This window comes from Cebidichthys violaceus, unplaced genomic scaffold (assembly GCF_023349555.1).
Source record: "Cebidichthys violaceus isolate CVI_PGR_0920_01 unplaced genomic scaffold, fCebVio1.0.p SCAF_60, whole genome shotgun sequence".
Classification (NCBI taxonomy): Eukaryota; Metazoa; Chordata; class Actinopteri; order Perciformes; family Stichaeidae; genus Cebidichthys; species Cebidichthys violaceus.
In genome coordinates, this window is record NW_027176817.1 from 1,081,817 (window position 1) to 1,106,389 (window position 24,573).

General features: G+C 36.3%; 2 protein-coding genes across 9 annotated transcripts in view; one reads left to right on the top strand and one right to left on the bottom strand.

Moving 5' to 3' along the window:
• ptpro (protein tyrosine phosphatase receptor type O) overlaps window positions 1-9,201 on the top strand; it is a 69,013-nt gene extending 59,812 nt beyond the window's left edge. For all 5 annotated transcript variants that reach the window (XM_068734051.1, XM_068734052.1, XM_068734053.1 and 2 more), the window contains one exon: window positions 6,112-9,201. The gene's annotated coding sequence lies outside the window, so the exon portion shown is untranslated. The remainder of the gene's footprint in view (window positions 1-6,111) is intronic.
• A 3,311-nt stretch (window positions 9,202-12,512) lies between these two features.
• The window catches only part of eps8a (EGFR pathway substrate 8a, signaling adaptor), a 22,592-nt gene continuing 10,531 nt past the window's right edge, over window positions 12,513-24,573 (bottom strand). For 2 of the 4 annotated variants that reach the window (XM_068734004.1, XM_068734001.1), the window contains 18 exons: window positions 23,824-23,985; window positions 23,336-23,485; window positions 22,601-22,683; window positions 22,382-22,518; window positions 22,084-22,157; window positions 21,701-21,827; window positions 20,225-20,313; window positions 20,069-20,143; window positions 19,197-19,342; window positions 18,615-18,795; window positions 18,380-18,492; window positions 17,514-17,625; window positions 16,825-16,965; window positions 16,691-16,726; window positions 15,446-15,689; window positions 15,189-15,363; window positions 14,761-14,893; window positions 12,513-12,838 (listed from right to left, as the gene is read on the bottom strand). In XM_068734004.1, coding sequence (XP_068590105.1) covers window positions 12,734-12,838; window positions 14,761-14,893; window positions 15,189-15,363; window positions 15,446-15,689; window positions 16,691-16,726; window positions 16,825-16,965; window positions 17,514-17,625; window positions 18,380-18,492; window positions 18,615-18,795; window positions 19,197-19,342; window positions 20,069-20,143; window positions 20,225-20,313; window positions 21,701-21,827; window positions 22,084-22,157; window positions 22,382-22,518; window positions 22,601-22,683; window positions 23,336-23,485; window positions 23,824-23,985 — 2,283 coding nt within the window. In that variant the 3' untranslated portion in view covers window positions 12,513-12,733. The remainder of the gene's footprint in view (window positions 12,839-14,760; window positions 14,894-15,188; window positions 15,364-15,445; window positions 15,690-16,690; window positions 16,727-16,824; window positions 16,966-17,513; window positions 17,626-18,379; window positions 18,493-18,614; window positions 18,796-19,196; window positions 19,343-20,068; window positions 20,144-20,224; window positions 20,314-21,700; window positions 21,828-22,083; window positions 22,158-22,381; window positions 22,519-22,600; window positions 22,684-23,335; window positions 23,486-23,823; window positions 23,986-24,573) is intronic. The other 2 variants (XM_068734003.1, XM_068734002.1) reach the window with 2 other exon arrangements.

The following is a 24,573-nucleotide window of genomic DNA, read 5'->3' on the forward strand; positions in this document are numbered from 1 at the left end:
CATGTCGAAAAAAGTGAAAAACGGTCTTTAGCATGTTGAAAAAATTCAAAAAACAGTCAAAGTATATTATGTCGAAAACAGTCATAGTATAGCCTGTCAAAAAAAGTGAAAAACGGTCATAGTATACTATGTCGAAAAAAGTAAAAAAATAGTCATAGTATTTTATGTCGAAAACAGTCATAGTATAGCCTTTAGAAAACACTCATAGTATAGCCTGTCAAAAAAAGTGAAAAATGGTCATAGTATAGCATGTCGAAAAAAATGAAAAACGGTCATAGTATAGCATGTTGAAAAAATTCAAAAAACAGTCAAAGTATATTATGTCGAAAACAGTCATAGTATAGCATGTCGAAAAAAGTGAAAAACGGTCATAGTATAGCATGTCGAAAAAAGTAAAAAAACAGTCATAGTAAAGCATGTCAAAAACAGTCATAGTATAGCCTGTCGAAAACAGTCATAGTATAGCCTGTCGAAAACAGTCATAGTATAGCCTGTCAAAAAAAGTGAAAAACGGTCATAGTATAGCATGTCGAAAAAAGTGAAAAACGGTCTTTAGCATGTTGAAAAAATTCAAAAAACAGTCAAAGTATATTATGTCGAAAACAGTCATAGTATAGCCTGTTGAAAAAAGTGAAAATCGGACATAGTATACTATGTCGAAAAAAGTAAAAAAATAGTCATAGTATTTTATGTCGAAAACAGTCATAGTATAGCCTTTAGAAAACACTCATAGTATAGCCTGTCAAAAAAAGTGAAAAACGGTCATAGTATAGCATGTCGAAAAAAGGGAAAATCAGTCATAATATAGCATGTCGAAAAAAGTGAAAAACGGTCATAGTATAGCATGTCGAAAAAAGTAAAAAAACAGTCATAGTATATAATGTCGAAAACAGTCATAGTATAGCCTGTCGAAAAAAGTGAAAAACGGTCATAGTATAGCATGTCGAAAAAAGTCAAAAAACAGTCATAGTATATAATTTCGAAAACTCTCATAGTATAGCATGTCGAAAAAAGTGAAAAAACAGTCATAGTATATAATGTCGAAAACAGTCATAGTATAGCCTGTCGAAAACAGTCACAGTATAGCATGTCGAAAAAAGTGAAAAAACAGTCATAGTATAGCCTGTCGAATACAGTCATAGTATAGCCTGTCGAAAACAGTCATAGTATAGCCTGTCAAAAAAAGTGAAAAACGGTCATAGTATAGCATGTCGAAAAAAGTGAAAAACGGTCTTTAGCATGTTGAAAAAATTCAAAAAACAGTCAAAGTATATTATGTCGAAAACAGTCATAGTATAGCCTGTCAAAAAAAGTGAAAAACGGTCATAGTATACTATGTCGAAAAAAGTAAAAAAATAGTCATAGTATTTTATGTCGAAAACAGTCATAGTATAGCCTTTAGAAAACACTCATAGTATAGCCTGTCAAAAAAAGTGAAAAACGGTCATAGTATAGCATGTCGAAAAAAATGAAAAACGGTCATAGTATAGCATGTCGAAAAAAGTAAAAAAACAGTCATAGTATATTATGTCGAAAACAGTCATAGTATAGCCTGTCGAAAACAGTCATAGTATAGGCTGTCGAAAAAAGTGAAAAACAGTCATAGTATAGCATGTCGAAAAAAGTAAAAAAACAGTCATAGTAAAGCATGTCAAAAACAGTCATAGTTTAGTCTGTCGAAAAAAGTGAAAAACGGTCATAGTATAGCATGTCGAAAAAAAGTAAAAAAACAGTCATAGTAAAGCATGTCAAAAACAGTCATAGTATAGCCTGTCGAAAACAGTCATAGTATAGCCTGTCGAAAACAGTCATAGTATAGCCTGTCAAAAAAAGTGAAAAACGGTCATAGTATAGCATGTCGAAAAAAGTGAAAAACGGTCATAGTATAGCATGTCGAAAAAAGTAAAAAAACAGTCATAGTATATTATGTCGAAAACAGTCATAGTATAGCCTGTCGAAAACAGTCATAGTATAGGCTGTCGAAAAATGGAAAAACAGTCATAATATAGCATGTCGAAAAAAGTGAAAAACGGTCATAGTATAGCATGTCGAAAAAAGTAAAAAAACAGTCATAGTAAAGCATGTCAAAAACAGTCATAGTTTAGTCTGTCGAAAAAAGTGAAAAACGGTCAGAGTATAGCATGTCGAAAAAAGTGAAAAACGGTCTTTAGCATGTTTAAAAAATTCAAAAAACAGTCATAGTATATCATGTCAAAAACAGTCACGGTATAGCCTGTCGAAAAAAGTGAAAGACGGTCATAGTATAACATGTCGAAAAAAGTCAAAAAACAGTCATAGTATATAATGTCGAAAACAGTCATAGTATAGCCTGTCGAAAAAAGTAAAAAAACAGTCATAGTATATTATGTCGAAAACAGTCATAGTATAGCCTGTCGAAAACAGTCATAGTATAGGCTGTCGAAAAAGGGAAAAACGGTCATAGTATAGCATGTTGAAAAAACTAAAAAAAACAGTCATAGTATAGCCTGTCGAAAACAGTCATAGTTTAGTCCGTTGAAAAAAGTGAAAAACGGTCAGAGTATAGCATGTCGAAAAAAGTGAAAAAACAGTCATAGTATATAATGTCGAAAACAGTCATAGTATAGCCTGTCGAAAACAGTCACAGTATAGCCTGTCGAAAAAAGTGAAAAAACAGTCATAGTAAAGCATGTCAAAAACAGTCATAGTTTAGTCTGTCGAAAAAAGTGAAAAACGGTCAGAGTATAGCATGTCGAAAAAAGTGAAAAAACAGTCATAGTATATAATGTCGAAAACAGTCATAGTATAGCCTGTCGAAAACAGTCACAGTATAGCCTGTCGAAAACAGTCATAGTATAGCATGTTGAAAAAAGTGAAAAAACAGTCATAGTATATAATGTCGAAAACAGTCATAGTATAGCCTGTCGAAAACAGTCACAGTATAGCCTGTCGAAAAAAGTGAAAAACGGACAGAGTAAAGCATGTCGAAAAAAGTGAAAAAACAGTCATAGTAAAGCATGTCAAAAACAGTCATAGTTTAGTCTGTCGAAAAAAGTGAAAAACGGTCAGAGTATAGCATGTCGAAAAAAGTGAAAAAACAGTCATAGTATATAATGTCAAAAAAAGTGAAAAACGGTCATAGTATAGCATGTCGAAAAAAGTGAAAAACGGTCATAGTATAGCATGTCGAAAAAAGTAAAAAAAACAGTCATAGTAAAGCATGTCAAAAACGGTCATAGTATAGCATGTCGAAAAAAGTGAAAAACGGTCATAGTATAGCATTATGAAAAAAGTGAAAAACGGTCATAGTATAGCATGTCGAAAAAAGTAAAAAAACAGTCATAGTATATTATGTCGAAAACAGTCATAGTATAGCCTGTCGAAAACAGTCATAGTATAGGCTGTCGAAAAATGGAAAAACAGTCATAATATAGCATGTCGAAAAAAGTGAAAAACGGTCATAGTATAGCATGTCGAAAAAAGTAAAAAAACAGTCATAGTAAAGCATGTCAAAAACAGTCATAGTTTAGTCTGTCGAAAAAAGTGAAAAACGGTCAGAGTATAGCATGTCGAAAAAAGTGAAAAACGGTCTTTAGCATGTTTAAAAAATTCAAAAAACAGTCATAGTATATTATGTCGAAAACAGTCACGGTATAGCCTGTCGAAAAAAGTGAAAAACGGTCATAGTATAACATGTCGAAAAAAGTCAAAAAACAGTCATAGTATATAATGTCGAAAACAGTCATAGTATAGCCTGTCGAAAAAAGTGAAAAACGGTCATAGTATAGCATGTCGAAAAAAGTCAAAAAACAGTCATAGTATATAATTTCGAAAACTCTCATAGTATAGCATGTCGAAAAAAGTGAAAAAACAGTCATAGTATATAATGTCGAAAACAGTCATAGTATAGCCTGTCGAAAACAGTCACAGTATAGCATGTCGAAAAAAGTGAAAAAACAGTCATAGTATAGCCTGTCGAAAACAGTCATAGTATAGCCTGTCAAAAAAAGTGAAAAACGGTCATAGTATAGCATGTCGAAAAAAGTGAAAAACGGTCATAGTATAGCATGTCGAAAAAAGTAAAAAAACAGTCATAGTAAAGCATGTCAAAAACAGTCATAGTATAGCCTGTCGAAAACAGTCATAGTATAGCCTGTCGAAAACAGTCATAGTATAGCCTGTCAAAAAAAGTGAAAAACGGTCATAGTATAGCATGTCGAAAAAAGTGAAAAACGGTCTTTAGCATGTTGAAAAAATTCAAAAAACAGTCAAAGTATATTATGTCGAAAACAGTCATAGTATAGCCTGTTGAAAAAAGTGAAAATCGGACATAGTATACTATGTCGAAAAAAGTAAAAAAATAGTCATAGTATTTTATGTCGAAAACAGTCATAGTATAGCCTTTAGAAAACAGTCATAGTATAGCCTGTCGAAAAAAGGGAAAATCAGTCATAATATAGCATGTCGAAAAAAGTGAAAAACGGTCATAGTATAGCATGTCGAAAAAAGTAAAAAAACAGTCATAGTAAAGCATGTCAAAAACAGTCATAGTTTAGTCTGTCGAAAAAAGTGAAAAACGGTCTTTAGCATGTTTAAAAAATTCAAAAAACAGTCATAGTATATTATGTCGAAAACAGTCATGGTATAGCCTGTCGAAAAAAGTGAAAAACGATCATAGTATAGCCTGTCGAAAAAAGTGAAAAAAGGTCTTTAGCATGTCAAAAAAAGTGAAAAACGGTCATAGTATAACATGTCGAAAAAAGTGAAAAACGGTCATAGTATAGCATGTCGAAAAAAGTCAAAAAACAGTCATAGTATATAATTTCGAAAACTCTCATAGTATAGCATGTCGAAAAAAGTGAAAAAACAGTCATAGTATATAATGTCGAAAACAGTCATAGTATAGCCTGTCGAAAACAGTCACAGTATAGCATGTCGAAAAAAGTGAAAAAACAGTCATAGTATAGCCTGTCGAATACAGTCATAGTATAGCCTGTCGAAAACAGTCATAGTATAGCCTGTCAAAAAAATTGAAAAACGGTCATAGTATAGCATGTCGAAAAAAGTGAAAAACGGTCTTTAGCATGTTGAAAAAATTCAAAAAACAGTCAAAGTATATTATGTCGAAAACAGTCATAGTATAGCCTGTCAAAAAAAGTGAAAAACGGTCATAGTATACTATGTCGAAAAAAGTAAAAAAATAGTCATAGTATTTTATGTCGAAAACAGTCATAGTATAGCCTTTAGAAAACACTCATAGTATAGCCTGTCAAAAAAAGTGAAAAACGGTCATAGTATAGCATGTCGAAAAAAATGAAAAACGGTCATAGTATAGCATGTCGAAAAAAGTAAAAAAACAGTCATAGTATATTATGTCGAAAACAGTCATAGTATAGCCTGTCGAAAACAGTCATAGTATAGGCTGTCGAAAAAAGTGAAAAACAGTCATAGTATAGCATGTCGAAAAAAGTAAAAAAACAGTCATAGTTTAGTCTGTCGAAAAAAGTGAAAAACAGTCATAGTATAGCATGTTGAAAAAAGTGAAAAAACAGTCATAGTATATTATGTCAAAAACAGTCATAGTATAGCCTGTCAAAAAAAGTGAAAAACGGTCATAGTATAGCCTGTCGAAAAAAGTGAAAAACGGTCTTTAGCATGTTGAAAAAATTCAAAAAACAGTCATAGTATATTATGTCGAAAACAGTCATCGTATAGCCTGTCAAAAAAAGTGAAAAACTGTCATAGTATAGCATGTCGAAAAAAGTGAAAAACGGTCTTTAGCATGTCGAAAAAAGCCAAAAAATAGTCATAGTATATTATGTCGAAAACAGTCATAGTATAGCCTGTCGAAAAACGTGAAAAGATGTCATAGTATACTATGTCGAAAAAAGTAAAAAAATAGTCATAGTATATTATGTCGAAAACAGTCATAGTATAGCCTGTAGAAAACACTCATAGTATAGCCTGTCGAAAAAAGTGAAAAACGGTCATAGTATAGCATGTCGAAAAAAGTGAAAAACGGTCATAGTATATTATGTCGAAAACAGTTATTAAACTAAAAACGTTTACCAGTTTCAATAAAAACAACTTTAAAAACCCAAGTAACTATAATCCCTTCTACTTGTTTTGCAGGCTGCGATCACAGCCGACCTCCTGAGCTTCAGGCGTCCATCCTCTGCAGAAGAAGATCCGCTTCATCATCAGTATCAAAAAAACACAAAAACTAAAGAATCCAGTTTTGGTTTGAATTGGTGTTTCAGCTATGGGATGGAGATTTGCCTTAAGGAGCCTTCACTGACCGACATGTTGAACCACAAACCCCGAACCCCCCCGAACCTGGACTGACTCCACGTCAACGTGGGCCGGGAGGGGTCGGAGGTCTTCCGGCTCTGTCCTGTGATTGGATGTCCACACTGTGTCCGTGCTCGTGGAGGCGGCGTTACCGAGTCAGCAGTTTTTCTTTTTTTCTTTCTTGTTTTAAATCTCAGGAGCAGCTGAAGAAGAAACCCAGCGAGCACATCGGCCTCTTCCTCCGCTTCCAAACCTCCTCGTTCGTTAGATTCACCTTCTCACTGCTCTCCTGGCTCAGTAGATGTAATGAATCTTCTTTAACATGCTCACAAACTGCCAGGAGACGATCCTCACTGAACGACCCCAGGAAGAAGTTCTAGAAGAAAAAAGAGCACAAAGTTTAGTTCACTGATGTTTATTTGAGGAGTTTTCTGCAGCTTTTTTTAATTACATTACAGTCATTTTTTATTTTATTTTAATTCAACACTAAAAACATTAAGTAACAAAATCCATTTGTCAATTAAATCGAAAGTCAATCATCAAAGTATTTTGGATCCGATTTCTTGAATTGCTGCTCGACTCACTTTTTGACTCCTGAACGTGTGAATGTTTGCTGAGTCAGCACAAAATAAAGAGAGTTGAAGTGAACAAACCTCTCTGAGGATGAAGATCGTCACTGTCGGAGCTTCTTTAGAGTCGCTGGTTCAGAGCTGAGATGAACTCTGAGATGAACCTGAAGCTTCTCTGAGGTTCAACAAAAAAAAAGGATCAAAAGTGACTGAAGACGAACAAACTGACAAAACCTCCAACAAACGCTATCGACTTTCTCTTTCTGCTGAATAGACAGAAACATATCTGAAGGCCGGCCCGAAACCTTTCTGAGCTTTTCTTCCATCAAATTACCGAAACATAAAAGAAGGTGCAACTTGGATTCATGACAATAAAACAAATAAACTAATAAACACGAGACGAAACAAATATAAAACGATCAAAGACAGTTTGACTTCATTTCCTGCCGTCGTTACAAAAGTTTAAAGAGCATCAAAATATTTATTTTATTCTTCAAACGTTTCAGATTTAAATTTAAATAACGCTCACAAATGTAGTAAAGCACCAAAAATACAGAAAAATTATGCGTCAATTTGTTTTGATTACAAATTACAAATATAAATGTCTCGTCTACATCATAAATTATAATAGAAAATGTTCCCTTTATAATGGAAAATGATTATTGTATTAAACCATAAATTGTCTATGAATTGTTAAAATACACAAATTCAGCAAAGTGCACAAATCATTTTTTGTTTTAATCTCAAAATTGGAAATCACCAAATTTTGTTCAAAATAGAACAATTCAGTTTTATAATCCTACAATTTGATTTAATCGGTATAATTAGTTATAATGCCCCAAATAACAAAATATTGTGTCGTGCTTCCAAAAGCTAAGAATGTGGTAAGGACGGAGTTCCTGTTAAAAAAACTGATCTGGTTCTAAATTGTTACTTCTTTTTTTTTTTAAAAAAAGAACCAATATTTGGTGTTTATTTATTTGAGTTAATTTGAAAATTTGACCATAAAGCTGCAGAAATGTTTCTGAATTTAAAAGACGTTTTAATAATAAATAATAAATAAATAGTAAATCAGTGAATGTTAACAGCAAAAAACAATTATGATTTTACAATTAATCACTTTCGAAATTTGTCTCGGGCCGAATATTTGTCCTAAAAACATGAATATTGTTCATAAAATAGTTTCTTTTAGTCATCAAATCAACTTATTAACAATAATTTTGTAATATTTCATCTTTCTGCTCCACATTTCTTCCTTCATGACTTTACAGAATGTTTACTGAACCTCATTAGATTTACTGCATTCAGGAAGTTCAGCGCGTCGCAAAAATAAGAGTGCAGAGTTCAACGACTTAAAAACATTAAAGGTCCAAAGAACATCGGATCTTTTAACTATTTACTGCCAACAATCAAAGTCAAATTGTTTAAACACGTTAAAATGTGCCAGTAACATAAAGTTTGTAGTTAGTTCCATAAATCAACGTTTAAATAAAGATTATTAGTTTAATTTGGAATACTTTCAATCTTTAGTTTAAATTAACAAAACTTCTCAAATACATCAGTGTCTAATATTTAATATTTAACAGCTTCATATTTTGCCTGAAAAATGGTATAAAATTTAAATTAGTAACTAAACTAAAATAAGATTTCAAATAATGAAACTATTTAAAGAAACAGCTGATATTGTTTTGTAGTACAAAATGTTTAAAAGAAAAAAAGCTGTTTTCTTCTAAAAAGACGTTTTATGAACTCAGAATTTCAAAATAAAACAAAACACCCCACAAATTGTTTATGATCGCAAATCTTTGTACAACTCCATAAAGTTTTCATAATTTGTTAAATATTGATTTACCTTTAATACTAAATCTAGTAAAAAAACGCCTGTTTGTGTTATTTTCACCTCACTTTGTATCTAATTAGTGAAATAAAGGAAGAACTCATGAATGTGTGAAAGGATTCGTGGCCTTGAGGCTCAAACTGAAGTCTTTTCTCTATTAACATCAAACGTACTGTAAATATTAATATTAATACTGCTTATTGTTTCTACTCGTCATTACTCAGTAACTCTGTGGAACTGTTGCTTTAGAGGTTTGTTTTTTTAAACTTGTTGTATCTGTGAATCATCAGCTGAGCCACAAGTTCAGGAAACGTCGACTTGGAGAAAAAAAACGCACTTTGTTAGAAATAAACCTGCAGACGACGTCTCTGAACTCTAGATTCTCTCTCTTCGTGTTTCAACGTGTTCGTCTTTGGTGCCATTTTATTGTACATTTGTGTCACTTAAAATTTGAGGGACGATTTCAACTGAGATCGTCGTCACAGAGTTTTAATGTGTGTGTTAAAAAATAAAATGTTGCAGTTACATTTGTCCTGGTTCACTTATTTATGGGTCAGGGTATTAATACACATGCATACATACATACGGGTTAACCCTGTATATGTGTGTGTATGTATATGTGTATATATATATATATATATATATATATATATATATATATTAGGATTAACTTTGACCCTGAATGATCTGAGGATAATTTATAGTTTGGATTTTTATGACCAACATTGTGATTTAAATTGTGGTTATTTTCTATACATTAAACTACAGGCCTATATAATTATATATACATATAAATATGTATATATATTGTACAGTGTATTTATATGTGTATATATGTGTTCTGTATAGTTTTCACACTGCTGCCAAACAATCACAAGTTACTTTTGTTTCGTCCGATAGAATATTTAAAGCTTTTTGTTTTGTCAGCCAAGAAGATAAAAGTTAACATTTAATAATGTGACATTAGTGGTAAAGTTAAAAGTTAAATTCAGACGGCGGATACATTTGTGGCTTTAATCTCAGATTATTTGTGAGTTTGTTCTTGTAAATTTAAGATTTTTATCGTAAACTTTGAGTTTCTCCCCAGAATTCCCCCCCTTCCCCGGCTCTTCTTCTTTATTAACCTCCAGCGGCTCTTTTATGTCGTAATAACTAAGAATAAATAAAAGTTTAACCTCAGATTTAGTCTTTATCAGCATAAAAAACGGAACATAACATAAAACTGGGTTTGTCTTTACGGAAACTTTGTAAGTAACAAAAACCCAAAGATAAGAAATGATTTTTATAAATGTTTTATTGCAGAATGAGCAGATTTATATGGAAAAAGGCACCAATGAAAACTATAAACATACAAATACATTTCTGTCTTGTTGGCTTCTAGAACTGTTTGAGTACACGGACGGTTCACTAAATACACAAACGTTACTCTCATTAAATATTCAGCTTTAATCATCATTAGTGTTTTTTACAGTGTCGTACTACAGAAAACAATCCTCCGTTTATTTCTTTAAAATCCACCAAGAGAACGGCAGAAAACCTTAAGAGCATGAGTGGGAAAACAATCAATACAATCAATTGATGCCACAGTGAGTAAAGAACGTACCGACTGATTTATGTAAATCTTTCTTGAAAGCGTATATATATATATATATATATAAAATAAAAACACTATCATATATATATATATATATATATATATATATATATATATATATATATATATATATATATATATATATATATATATATATATATATATATATATGATAGTGTTTAAAGTGTTGTTGCTTCAGGCTGGTGTTATTAGTTTGAGCAGAAATCTTTTTTAGGTTTCTTGTTCATTTACAGATGAACAGTTTTACAGTAAATTCTGAAATAAAAGCAGGTATTTGAATAATGACAGTCTGGAATAAATAAAGAAGCATTTAATAGTGGTAGATTTACTTGCTATAATGACTCACATGGTAAATTTAGGGTTAGGGTTAGTGGAGATTAAAGTTATGTGACCGTGGCTAAGTGGAGAGCAGGGTTGCCTTTCAATCAGAGGGTCGGCGGTTCAATCCCCAGCTCCTGCTCTGCTAGTTGCATGTCAATGTGTCCTTGAGCAAGACACTTAACCCCAAATTTGCTCCCGTAGCTGCGTCTACGGTGTGTAGATAGATACTGAATTGTAAGTCGCTTTGGATAAAAGCGTCTGCTAAATGACTGTAATGTAATGTAATGTCATACTCACCACCTCCCTTCACTGTGAATGGTGCAAACAATCCAGTGTGATGCAATACATCAATATACTGTAATTACTTAAGTTTTTCTGTCTACAGATAACTGAATAACAACTGTATCAAAATGTATCATCAGATACTCTAATCGATGTGTTTATTGAGTGGTGAGTATGAGACAACTGTTGTACTGACTGAATGTCTCATGAATATATAGAAACATGGAGGAAGAGTTTTTAACAGGAAACCAGAATAAAAGACCTCTGAATTTATGGTATTTAAGAAAACAAAACTCCCAGCAAATGTTTAGTATTTTGTCCCATCGGTCAACTTCCTGAAGTGATGACAGCATCAATGTGTTATATTTTGTTATTCATGTAGAGTGACGGAGTCTTCGCTAATAAAGCTTTATACGACAAGATAAATTAAAAAAAGAACTACATATTAAGTACAGCATGAATGCCCCCAAAATCCTGTTCCCAAAGTCCTATATTCCCAAGGTGCTAAGTTCCCTTGGTGCTAAGTTCTTAAAGTCCTAAGTTCCCAAAGTCCTAAGTTCCCACGGTCCTAAGTTGCCACGGTCCTATGTTCACAAAGCGTAAGTTCCAGACTTGATGATGTCATACGTGATGCAGTAAGATGACTGACAGGACAGGACTAAACAGCTGTTATTGTGGGCGGAGCCTGAAGCGAACACATTCGTCATGTTTAGGGTCAGCGGGCTACAATCACCTCAGTGTTTGAACTTCTGAATCATTTACAGGTTTGATTCTAGAAATAATAATAATTACATCGTTATTATTTATTGTGCAAAAATGCTGATCGCCAAATCTAATGATGACATCACTAACTCTGAATCACATGATGTCCTTAAATAAAAGATTATTATAACTGATTATTATATCAGTCGATCAGTTCTATTTTCAATTATATTAAACTTTTGATAAAACCATAAAACACAAAGATTATATATATACTGTATATATATATTATATACTATGAATATAATTCAGTCAGACATGTACAGTTATATTTATCAGTCTATTAATAGAACCATTTATTCCAACATTCTCTTAATTCATTCACTTTTCTGTACAAACCATCAAACTTCATTTAAACTACAAGTCCCAGTTAGTCGTTTATCTTCAAGTCACAGAATCAATGATTTCTTCTTTTATTACGTGTATTATTTACATTATGTTATATCCTCTTATGGGAGTTGGTTTACTACTTAAATGTTTTTTATCTCGACATGTTAAGGTAGTTTGTTTTCTCAGAATAATACGATTTTTAAGTTTAAACCAGGAGACAAACCTCCAGTTCTTCATGAGTTAAAGCTGCATTCTCTCTAGTGTCCATCAGGGGGCGACTCCTCTGGTTGTATAGAAGTCTAGTCTAAAATGACTCTACTTCTCTCTTGATTTATTCCCTCAGTAAACATTGTAAACATGAGTTTATGGTCTCAATCTCTAGTTTACAGTCTTCTTCAATACAGCATGATGTTCATTTAGTACATTATGCTCCATTTAGAGTCAAACAGACCAGAAAGAGGGGATGATTTAGGGGTGGGGCTACACGGTGATTGACAGCATGATGTTAATGACGAGGCACAAACCACCAGCTGTTATTATTTAATAATTAATCATTATTATTTAACACTGAGAGGCTTCAACATGGAAGAATATTCTAAATGTTCTACGGAGACGAGCTGAGGAGCTCCTGTCGCCTCCTCATGATCTCCTCAAACTCTGCCTGGTCCACCGCCGCCTGAGGAGGAAAGGAAGGAGGCTGCAGTGTGAAGAGTAAAGGAAGGAGGGAAGGAGGGGAGGAAGTGGAGCTCAGTGGGCGTTTCCTTCATCAAAAGACTCCACCCCTGAATCACAGGCTGCTAGTTTCTCCTGTCGCCTCCTCATGATCTCCTGGAGCTCAGAGCCTGAACCTCTCTGAGGAGACGAGAGGGGAGGAGACAGGGGAGGAGGGAGGAGATGAGAGAGGAGGGAGGAGAGAGGAGACAGGGGAGGAAACGAGAGCAGAGGAGACAAACAGCTGGTTAGAAAGTGGAAGCTGTTTCTACTGAGATAAAGAACCTCAAGAAGCCGTTTGCTGCTGCAGGAAGCTGTGAAGAGCAGGAGGCATGCTGGGTAACGTAGTTCTACTGAGTACTCTAACACTGGTCCCACAAAGGTCTGTTTCACTCAACAATAAACAAATAAGTCTTAAAATGATTAATATTGTGTTGAAAGCAGGATTAGTATGGAGGACCAAAAGTGCCTCATCAAAATATAAATACATGAATAAATAAATAAATAAATATTGGCATTTACTAATTTCTGATTCTATATTTCTCTATTTTTTTTTACGTATGTACAAAAACTAATAAAAATGTAACTGTAGAAAAAAAATCTGAAAGTAGAAATAAAAAATAAAAAGCTGAAATACATATTTTACTAAAAGTTAAAAAGTTAAAAAAAACATTTGATATTTGTTATATTTATTCATTATTTATATATGTATTAATCTAAGCTTTGTGTATTTATTGATAATTAAGATTATTATCGTTTCTTTTATTTGATTGTCGACGTCTTTGTGCGACCACAACTTTAAATATTGATAAAAAACGATATCATGAGGCAGCCATCTTTATGATCAGCTGACTGCTAATCAATGCTAAGCTAACACACAGAACACACATTTATCAAGAGAAGATCTACATCCTGGTCTCTACGGGTGGGGGGGCGGGGTCAGAGGTTCTGGATCTGGTGCATTCTGGGAGCTTAAGGAGGACTTGACTGTTCGGCCACAGCAGGGAGAGAAATACTACCTTAAAACAACCTTAATACTACCTTAAAACTACATTAAAACGCTGCTAAACAAGAAATGACCAGAGCTTCGTTCTGACGGACAGAATCAGGAAATTAATTTATTCTACTTTAATTCATATGGAAAATTAAACACCTCATGTGGTGCTTTGAAGATCGCAGACTAGAACACGACTAGGACTCAAGGTTTTTTGTTTAATTTGGTCTTTAGTTGATCAATAAACAGTTGACGTCACATATTAATAAAGAGCTGAGAAAAGAACAGTTTAACAAGTCCAAAGTCAGGACCAACTAGTCCCAAGTCAGGACCAGCTAGTCCCAAATCAAGACCAACTAGTCCCAAGTTAGGACCAGCTAGTCCCAAGTCAGGACCAACTAGTCCAAAGTCAGGACCAACTAGTCCCAAGTCAGGACCAGCTAATCCCAAATCAGGACCAGCTAGTCCCAAATCAAGACCAGCTAGTCCCAAATCAAGACCAACTAGTCCCAAGTCAAGACCAACTAGTCTCAAGTCAGGACCAACTAGTCTTAAGTGCTGGTAAAAACTAAAAGCCAGGAGTCTTAATCTGAGTCCCTTTATAATCAGCTGTTCCTTAAATGTGTCCATCAGAAGAAGGTCTGTCTGAGAACTCGATACCTGAATGAACGTAGTGACACATTCAGAAGATCAAAGGAGGGTCAGAAGAAAACCTGCAGTGGAAATAGACACCAAACACCTTTTGGGGGACAGGAAGCTCAAAGACACAAAAGAGTCTCAACAGAGCGGATTTCACCTGATAAACACCTGAGGAGGGTCTGTTTTAATATACAAAATAATAGGACTTTATTCTGTAAATATTAGGACATTATTCTGAAAATATTAGGACTTTATTCTGAAAATATTGGGACTTTATTCTGAAAATATTAGGACTTTAAAAAAAAGTCAGAATAAAGCAACTCCTCAAACCCAACAAGGAAAACATTCTGCAGAGAAAATCACAGTTTGAGGTGTTTTGGTGTCGATGACATCATGTGTGATGACATCACGTGTGACCTGTGACACTCACCTCCAGCGCCGCCTTCTGGACGGTGACCTGGCTGAAGACACGAGCTCCATCATCGGGACAAACCGTCTTCAGCTCCTCTTTGTTGAGAGAGAAGAGCTGAGCGCCAGTCAGGACGCCGAGGCTGGTGATGGTGCTGCAGGAGAGATGGACAGGTGTGAGACAGGACACACAGGAGACACACGGAGGCAGGTGTGAGACAGGACACACAGGAGACACACGGAGGCAGGTGTGAGACAGGACACACAGGAGAGACACAGACAGGTGTGAGACAGGCCACACAGGAGAGACACAGACAGGTGTGAGACAGGACACACACCTGGACATACATCTGGATAAACCAGGGCACACACCTGGTCATACAACTGGACACACGTGTACACACCTGCACACACACCTGTAGTATGAACAGACTGCATGAAGACACTCACACTGGACTGAAGCCCTTGGCCTCTAACCAGGCTCTGACGTCCTCAGGTGAAGAGTCGTAGGTGATGCTGTTCGACGGCAGACGAGCAGAAACCTGAAACTTCTTCTGAGCGCTGCGACCTAAAGTCAGTCTGTGCATCAGCTCGTCCTGAACCTCCTCCATGTTGGATTTCCTTCCTGCGGGACGTTACGTCGTCACGTTAAAGAGATTATTGAGACTTCTCCACATTAAAGTCACAGTGACTCATGTGTGACTCACGGGTGACGGGTGGAGGTCTCTGGTTGTTGTGCCTCATGGCAACGCCGCCAGTGTCGCTGGACGCGATGCTGTTCTGGCGGCTCACGGTGCAGCTGATGGCGGCCGGCTTGGTGGTCGGAGGCGGCAGCGGCGGCGTGGGGAGCCTGGCGGGGGCCGGAGGGGGCGGCGTTGGGCCCGAAGGGGGCGGAGTCATCGAAGTCACAACCGGTTTACTGGAGGTGTGGTCGGTCCTGGTGGTCTGCTTCTGAGAGAGGACAGGTGGGGCTTTTATTCTGAAAATATTGACGATTCAAAGCACAGATTGATTTATTTAAATTATATTCAGTGGACCTTCTGAACCTGAAATACGTGAAGTCGTGTTGTTTGTTGTTTACCTCGTTCAACTCTCCCAGTAATTGCTGACAACATGAATAAAACATGAAGGCGACAAAGCGTTAAAGTTATTCACTCAAAAACTACTGAGATCATCGTCAACACCGTTTTATTATTCAAACTAAACATGAAGATCAAACTCTAACAAACACTGAAAGGAACAGTCTGACATTCAGAAAACTAAACCTTTAAGATCCAGGGACGCACTTAGCCTAGCTTAGCACAAACACTGGAAGCATAGGGAAACTGCTAGCTACAAACAAGCTAGCATAAAAGAACGTATGTTGGGTTTTTATACAGTAGATGTTGTTATAGTTGTGCTAATATGTTTCATATCCACCATCATGGTAAGTGATCAACAGCTCTTGTTATGGTAGTTGTTTGTAGCTAACTGGTGCTATAGCCTAGCTTAGCACAAAGACTGGAAGCAGGGTGAAACTGCTAGCTACTGTAGCATCAAGTAAAGTCACTGGTATGTAATGTTGATGTTGTGGTAGCTACAGTGAGCATATCCAACAGGATGCTAAGTGTTCTGACTTTATGGTAATAGTTTGTAGCTAACTGATGCTAAAGCCTACCAGGACATGTTAGCCTAGCTTAGCACAAAGACTGGAAAAAGAGGGAAACTGTTAGCCTAGCTGCAGCTTGCTGTTGTTTATTGAACAGCAGCAGAATTAGACCTTGTGGTTTTAGCAGCTGTTAGCATTGGAACTATTTTTTGACAAACAAACCAGGAAATGAAACTTATTACCAAAATGTGAGACTGTTCCTTTAGAAATAAAATAATAAAATAAATACAAATAAATAAAAAGGTCCACAGCAAAACACACACACAAGTTTATTAAAACTAGAGAGACTAAACTAAAGCTTTACCTTGAACAACTCAAACTCCTTCTTTGGCATCATAAGCTTCAACCGTTCAGAATGAAACAGAGCGAGGATGAGGATGATGAGGATGATGAGGATGATGAGGATGATGGAGATGATGAAGCACTACATGAACGTACCTGGATGGTGTGGCTGTAGATGGGCTCTCCTCTGCCCGTCATGTCCACGGCCTTGCTGATCTCCAGGATGTTGTTCGGCACGTAGCCGGACGCCCCGACGCCGTTACCCACCTTCCACCACTGCTTCCTGTCGTCCAGGACCTGAAGACCACCAGACCCTCAGATCAGAACTCAACTCACACTTTACTAGTGAGCACTTTATACGCTAAACGTCTCAAATGTTTAGAGACTTATGTGATGATGAATCCATAAATCACTGATCAATATAATAAAGAGTCTGATCAGATCAGATACAAATATTTTCATTTCCAGAAATTCTGCGAGCAACAAATTTAATTATATTTTTGGCATAAATTCAAACCAGATATTATTGTGATAATGTCTTTAATAATGTTTACCTGAGCAGGTGTTTACGTCCTATAATTAAAAACATACTACAGATCATGATGATTATTTATATTTTAACAAACATCATAAATCAGGAAAAGATAAAAGATTAAAATGTGGAATTAATAAAAGGTTAATTTCTTAGTTTGGTTGTTGCTCATCAGAAATGATTCTCGTTTCTTTCAACATTGATTTAAATTAAAAACATCACTTAGTTATTTTTCTTATAAACATGATTGTCCTTCTGATGAAAGCATGTTTATTATTATTATTATTATTAAGTTATTAATAGAAGAACAAACCTCGACAACCTCGTCTTTGAGGACAGAAAGCTCTGTGTTGTTTCTCGCCACAAAGTCGTATTTAGATTTGGCAAAAAGTTTCGGTTGGATTCTGCTGCCGTCATCGAAACTCCTGAAATATATCAACCAATCACAACAAGACTAGTTAAGACTAGTTAAGACCGGTTAATACCAATTATGACCAGTTAAGACCGGTTAAGACCAGTTATGACCAGTTAAGACCAGTTATGACCAGTTAAGACCGGTTAAGACCGGTTGAAGTACAAGCACAAAAAATAAAACAGTAAATGTTTTCCAACTATGAATTTAATAACTTAATAATAATAATAATAATAGTAAATTGAATAACTAAATAATAACTGAATCATTAACTGCTCATGAACTTAAAGAATTTAAAGACTTGATTCAATGAAAATAATTCAATTTTTAGAGGAAAGAAAGTCTGAATGAGAAAGATTAAAATCATTAAATCGTCATTTTGGATCTTTTTCTCAGATTTTCATGTAGAGAAAAGAGATTATCATCAATAAACATCTCAGAGGAAGGTTTGTCCAGTTCAGAAGATTTAGACGGAATAAGAAAATACCTTATTCATCAATAAATATTTAAATACTGAAATAAATAAATAAAAGCAGAATCAAATGTACATTTAATTATTTCAGTTTTTCAATATTAATTAAATGAATAAATAGAAGAAAACAATGAATAGAAAACAATTATTAATTTATGTTCTGATAAAATACAAAAACATTTATCCTCTGATTCATTTAGTGTTCATTTGTATATGTTTCTCTTTATGTATTTACTGATACATTAATGTCAGTAAAGAGCAGGGATCAGTTCTCCAGGGCGTCATGTGACCTCACCGGTCTACGCGGCTGACGGCCGAGTCCTGATCCTGATCCAGGATCTGCATCCGTCTGTAGGAACCGCAGGAGGAGAACCCGTCTGTGGGGGGGAACTTCTGCACTGCTGACGGCTAAACGCACAGACAGGAAGTATGAATATTAATATAATATTATATTAATATAATATTATATTAATATATATATAAATGAACATGTGATCATGTGACACAGACAGGAAGTAAAGAGTGCTGACCTGAACCTCCAGGCAGTTCCTCAGGTCCTCTTGTCTCTGGATCCCGGCGTCGGTGAGACCCTCAGCCTGCTGGATCAGTTCCTGGTCTCTGGACTGAGTCTCGTGGATCAGCGGCGGCTCCCAGCCGTCCTGGAACGTCAGCACACAGGGGGGGAAGTAGTGGTGCCTGGGCCACTCCAACCTGATCACAGAGACACTTGATCAAAACCAGTTATTGATCTCAGTCCTCCAGGAGGACGTTAAGGATCTCGGTCCTCCATGGGGACGTTAAGGATCTCGGTCCTCCAGGGGGACGTTAAGGATCTCGGTCCTGCAGGGGGACGTTAAGGATCTCGGTCCTCCAGGGGGACGTTATGGATCTCGGTCCTCCAGGAGGACGTTAAGGATCTCGGTCCTCCAGGAGGACGTTAAGGATCTCGGTCCTGCAGGAGGACGTTATGGATCTCGGTCCTGCAGGAGGACGTTATGGATCTCGGTCCACCAGGAGGACGTTATGGATCTCGGTCCTCCTGGAGGACATTAAGGATCTCAGTAATAATTAATACATTGTTAAAAGACTTAATTAATAAAGATTGTCTTCACCTGCATTTGGTCCACCCGTCTCCCAGGGCGACCCACAGGTGTCTCTCCTCCGCCGTCCCCAAGGAATGAAGGAAGTCAATGGACTCTTTGGTCAGAAGAGGAACCACGACGCTGCGAGCCAGATCCACACTGGATGCCTGGATCACCTGGAGGATGGGGGGGGCAGGTAGGGGACAGGTGGGGTGACAGGTAGGGAGAAAAGTGGGGGGACAGGTAGGGAGACAGGTGGGGGGACAGGTAGAGGACAGGTGGGGAGACAGGTAGAGGACAGGTAGGGGACAGGTAGGGGGACAGGTAGGGGGACAGGTAGAGGACAGGTAGGGAGACAGGTAGGGAGACAGGTAGAGGACAGGTGGGGAGACAGGTATGGGGACAGGTAGGGGGACAGGTAGAGGACAGGTAGGGAGACAGGTAGGGAGACAGGTAGGGGACAGGTAATGGGACAGGTAGGGAGACAGGTAGAAGACAGGTAGGGGACAGGTAGAGGACAGGTAAGGAGACAGGTAGAGGACAGGTAGGGAGACAGGTAGAAGACAGGTAGGGGGCAGGTAGAGGACAGGTAGGGGGACAGGTAGGGGGACAGGTAGGGGGCAGGTAGAGGACAGGTAGGGGGACAGGTGTGTAGTGGGTTTGTGTCATTCTAACTTGTGGTTTTATTTTTTTACTCCGTGAAAATCTCAAAACATTTCAGCCATTTTAGAAACTTGAGTTGTGAACGATTTTATTCAGTGAAAATAAACCATGAATAAAACTACGACTAAATAAACAACTGACTAGCTGATTCTATCTAATATAATGTGACTAAAACTAGAAGACTTTTATGAACTAAAGGTTTATGATGAATATGTTAAACTGATAAAGTGCTGACTCACCATCCTGAGAGGAGAGAACAGGAAGTGAAGCAGATCCTCAGCACTCGGGTTCTGGATGAGATCCGTCAGTTTCCCCTGAAGGTCACAAACATTCCTTTAATATCTACAATCACACGATGAAGACGATGATGAAGACGATGATGAAGACGAGCCTACCAGCTGGTTGAAGGCGTGTTTGAACTTCTGTAGACAGTCGATGAACTCGTCCTCACCGGGAGGTCTGGAGCGCAGAGTCAGGACGCCCTCTGGTGGACACGACATTTAAATATCAACTGATGAAGGTGATCAATGATCCTCGAGCTCATCTTCATCATTGTGTATTTCATTTCATTCTTTTGCTTATTTTTGTTTCACTCTCAAAGTAAACTCTTTTACATCGTCCATTTCATACCTGAATGTACATGAACATCATTTATTTATTCTTTCATATAAATGAAAAACAATACAGTGGATTCTATTCTGAGAGAAACGTCTCAACAATAAAGAGGAACGTCAATATGATATATATAGATATCTATAGATATCTATAGTCATTAAGTCATTATAATGACAAACTTTAATAACAAATCAGTATCTGGAAATTAGGACTTAGTATCTCAAAAAACACTGGATTAAGTTTCTCATTATTTTCAGATACTAAGTGATCATTATGAGATACTAAATGATTATTATGAGATACTAAGTGATCATTATGAGATACTAAGTGATCATTATGAGATACTAAATGATTATTATGAGATACTAAGTGATCATTATGAGATACTAAATGATTATTATGAGATACTAAGTGATTATTATGAGATACTAAGTGATCATTATGAGATACTAAATGATTATTATGAGATACTAAGTGATCATTATGAGATACTAAATGATTATTATGAGATACTAAGTGATCATTATGAGATACTAAATGATTATTATGAGATACTAAGTGATCATTATGAGATACTAAGTGATCATTATGAGATACTAAATGATTATTATGAGATACTAAGTGATCATTATGAGATACTAAATGATTATTATGAGATACTAAGTGATTATTATGAGATACTAAGTGATCATTATGAGATACTAAGTGATCATTATGAGATACTAAATGATTATTATGAGATACTACGTGATTATTATGAGATACTAAGTGATTATTATGAGATACTAAGTGATCATTATGAGATACTAAGTGATTATTATGAGATACTAAGTGATTTTTATGAGATATTAAGTGATTATTATGAGATATTAAGTCATTATTATGAGATACTAACTGATTATTATGAGATACTAACTGATTATTATGAGATATTAAGTCATTATTATGAGATATTAAGTCATTATTATGAGATACTAACTGATTATTATGAGACACTAAGTCATTATTATGAGATATTAATAATTTTATGTCATACTAGTGACGTACAGCTTAATGGTTTTTTCATCATGAGGCTTTATTTTTATTTGTTCTCGGCGTAATGGTCTTCCATACATCAATTATTGAGTTTTATTGTGTAGTTTGACATTCATTATGTATTTTTTGACTTCTATAAACCATAAATTGAGAAACCAGCTGAAGCAGAACTGAGCTCAGATGTGACAGAAACCATCAGAAATAGAATTCCTCCTCCTCACCTCCCGGACCTTTCTTCTTGCCTTTCTTGGTCTTCTTCCTCTTGGAGAGCTCGTTGAAGGCCTCGGCAGCCTTCTGAAGTTTGGTGACGAACGACTCAATGTCGTCCAGGATGTGGTTCAGGATTTGCTGGCAAAATAAACGTTTGTCTTTGACTTTAATGATTAAACCTAAACCAACAGACCAGAGGTCAGTTTCCTCACAGCGCTCATTCCGTTATTCTTTATGTAACCAGATTTCCCCTCAAAGCCTCTGAACTTTGATGACATTTAAATAAAGCGACGTTGTTCAATCGGCTTAAATGTGATCATCAGTGACCTCACATGTAACCACAGCAGGTCTTCAGCTGCTCTCAGACCAGACCTTTCATAATAAAAGGACTCACCACGTCTCGGTCCACTCTGGCTGCCGTCATCTCCACCGGTCCGTCCTCCCATGAGATCGGTCGCTGCTTCTCATCTACAGCCAATCAATAACCAGTGATAACATCAGATGTGTAGTTCTATAACCACAGAGACACGTGACCGCGTATATTTACTACAGAACGGTTCTCATTTGATTTAATAACTTCAGTTACTCAGCTGTGAGCTTTATTTCAGGTTGAAAAATCGATCCTGGTTGTTTTGTTATTGTTCACACATATCTTCCTCCTATGACGACATCATGATGGTGACATCACTCACAGTCTTGCTGCTCATTGGTCCACGCTGACCACGCAGCCGCTCGGCTCTTCACGTCCACCTGATTGGACGAGGCCGGTGGTTCGGGGGCGGGAGCAGCGGGGGGAGGGGGGATGATCCCGTCGCTCTTCAGGATCATCCTGCAGACAGACGGGCAGACCAGCCAATCAGCTGTCAGCGTTTACTACGAGCCTCTCAGAGTGTTTGCTGATTGGTTCTTACCTTAAAGCCTCCGGTCTCTTCTTCACTTTGCCTCCTTTGGCGTCGATCATAGCACCTTCTATGTCTGCGTGGATCAGATTGGCCTGATGGGCAGAAACATAAGCGTGATGAAACGTTAATAACAACAATTCATGGCTTCATGTTTCTGTAAAAGTCTAAACTTTCATGGCTTTAAATGAAGTGTGAAGACTTTGTCTTTGTGACTCCGCCATGGTGATCCACAGGGCTCCATCATTGGGCCCCTACTGTTTACATTACATCTAAATATTCATGTTCTTTTAACTAATCAAACATCTTTCAAGCTACTTTCTTTTATTCCATTTGGATAAATGTTTTCATGACTCCATGTTTTTATTGAATGTATTTGTGAATTTTTAGTTGACTGACTTTGTTTTCTTACTCTGAACAACTCACATTTTCTACCAAATAAATAACATGAATCATATTGAAATGTACCTTAACTTAAAAAAAAGATGTGAAGATGTCGGACATTTTATCCAGAGAATTGATTTTGTTGCTGCCGTTTACATTTATTATGATTCAAATAAAAACAAATATTGTTTAGTTGTGTTTGTCTTGTGTTTGTTGTGTTAGAAACGAGCTACGAATGAAGCTCTTTATGCATCTCTGTTTCATAACGACAATACAAACCTCAAGCTCTGAATAACATTCAACTCTTCATAATAATATAGTTTTCTGTCTGTGAACTAAAAAGGACCAATCACAGCCGTTCACCTTGATGTCGTCACACTGGAACAGGTGGAGGTCTGCTTTGCTCTGACCCGAGTCTTTACAGACCAGAGCCAAGATGGAGTCGTAGCTGCAGGCGTTCATCACGGCCTGACAGTGCTGGACCGTCCCGATGGGGAAGTTCTCCAACTCGTTCTGACCAACAGGAAGACACAACAGTCAGGAATACTTTAATATCCCAGTCCCAGAGGTTCCTTAGGACTTTCGTGAGTCCCACCTTGGTCTAGTGGTCTCAGAGACTTTAGTGAGTCCTAAAGGTTCCTGAGGACCATAAGAGTCTAGTGGTCTTGGAGACTTAGTGAGTCCTAGAGGTTCCTTAAAGACCAGAAGAGTCTAGTGGTCTCAGAGACATAATGAGTCCTAAAGGTTCCTGAGGACCAGAAGAGTCTAGTGGTCTCAGAGACTTAATGAGTCCTAAAGGTTCCTGAGGACCAGAAGGGTCTAGTGGTCTCAGAGACCTATGTCAGACCCACCTTGGTCTCGTGGTCGATGAGGCTGACGGTCTTCTCCTCCACCTGCAGCAACATCTCCTGGGTCCAGACTTTCCCTTTAGCGTCCAGCAGCCGGAGACGTCGGACTCCGTCGTCCACGGTGATCAAACCGTCTTTACGGTCCAACACGAAGGTGGTCAAGTGCTGAAGATATGAGATTAATATAAACAAGTCTGTTTAACTTAATATGCAGAGTCATCTGGTGTTAATAAACATTCAGAGAACATAATACAAGAAATATGTGAATATCAAAATTGGAAATCACTCAAATCTTAGCCATGAATCAAATATATTTTGAGGTGAAAACATTGTGATTAGTGGTTCATCTTTAATTTACGTTACTACATGAATTCACATAACTTTATGTTTATTATCATTAATAATTAGGTTATTCACATGTTTTTAATGTGTTGTGACAACAAACTCAACGATAACAATATTGACACAGAAACAATGTAAAAATAATCTCCATGTTAATAAAATAAATAAATAAATAAATATATATATATATATATATATATATATATATATATATATATATATATATATATATATATATATATATATATATATACATATATATATATATATATATATATACATATATATATATATATATATATATATACATATATATATATACATATATATATATACATATATATATATACATATATATATATATATACATATATATATATACATATATATATATATATATATATATATATA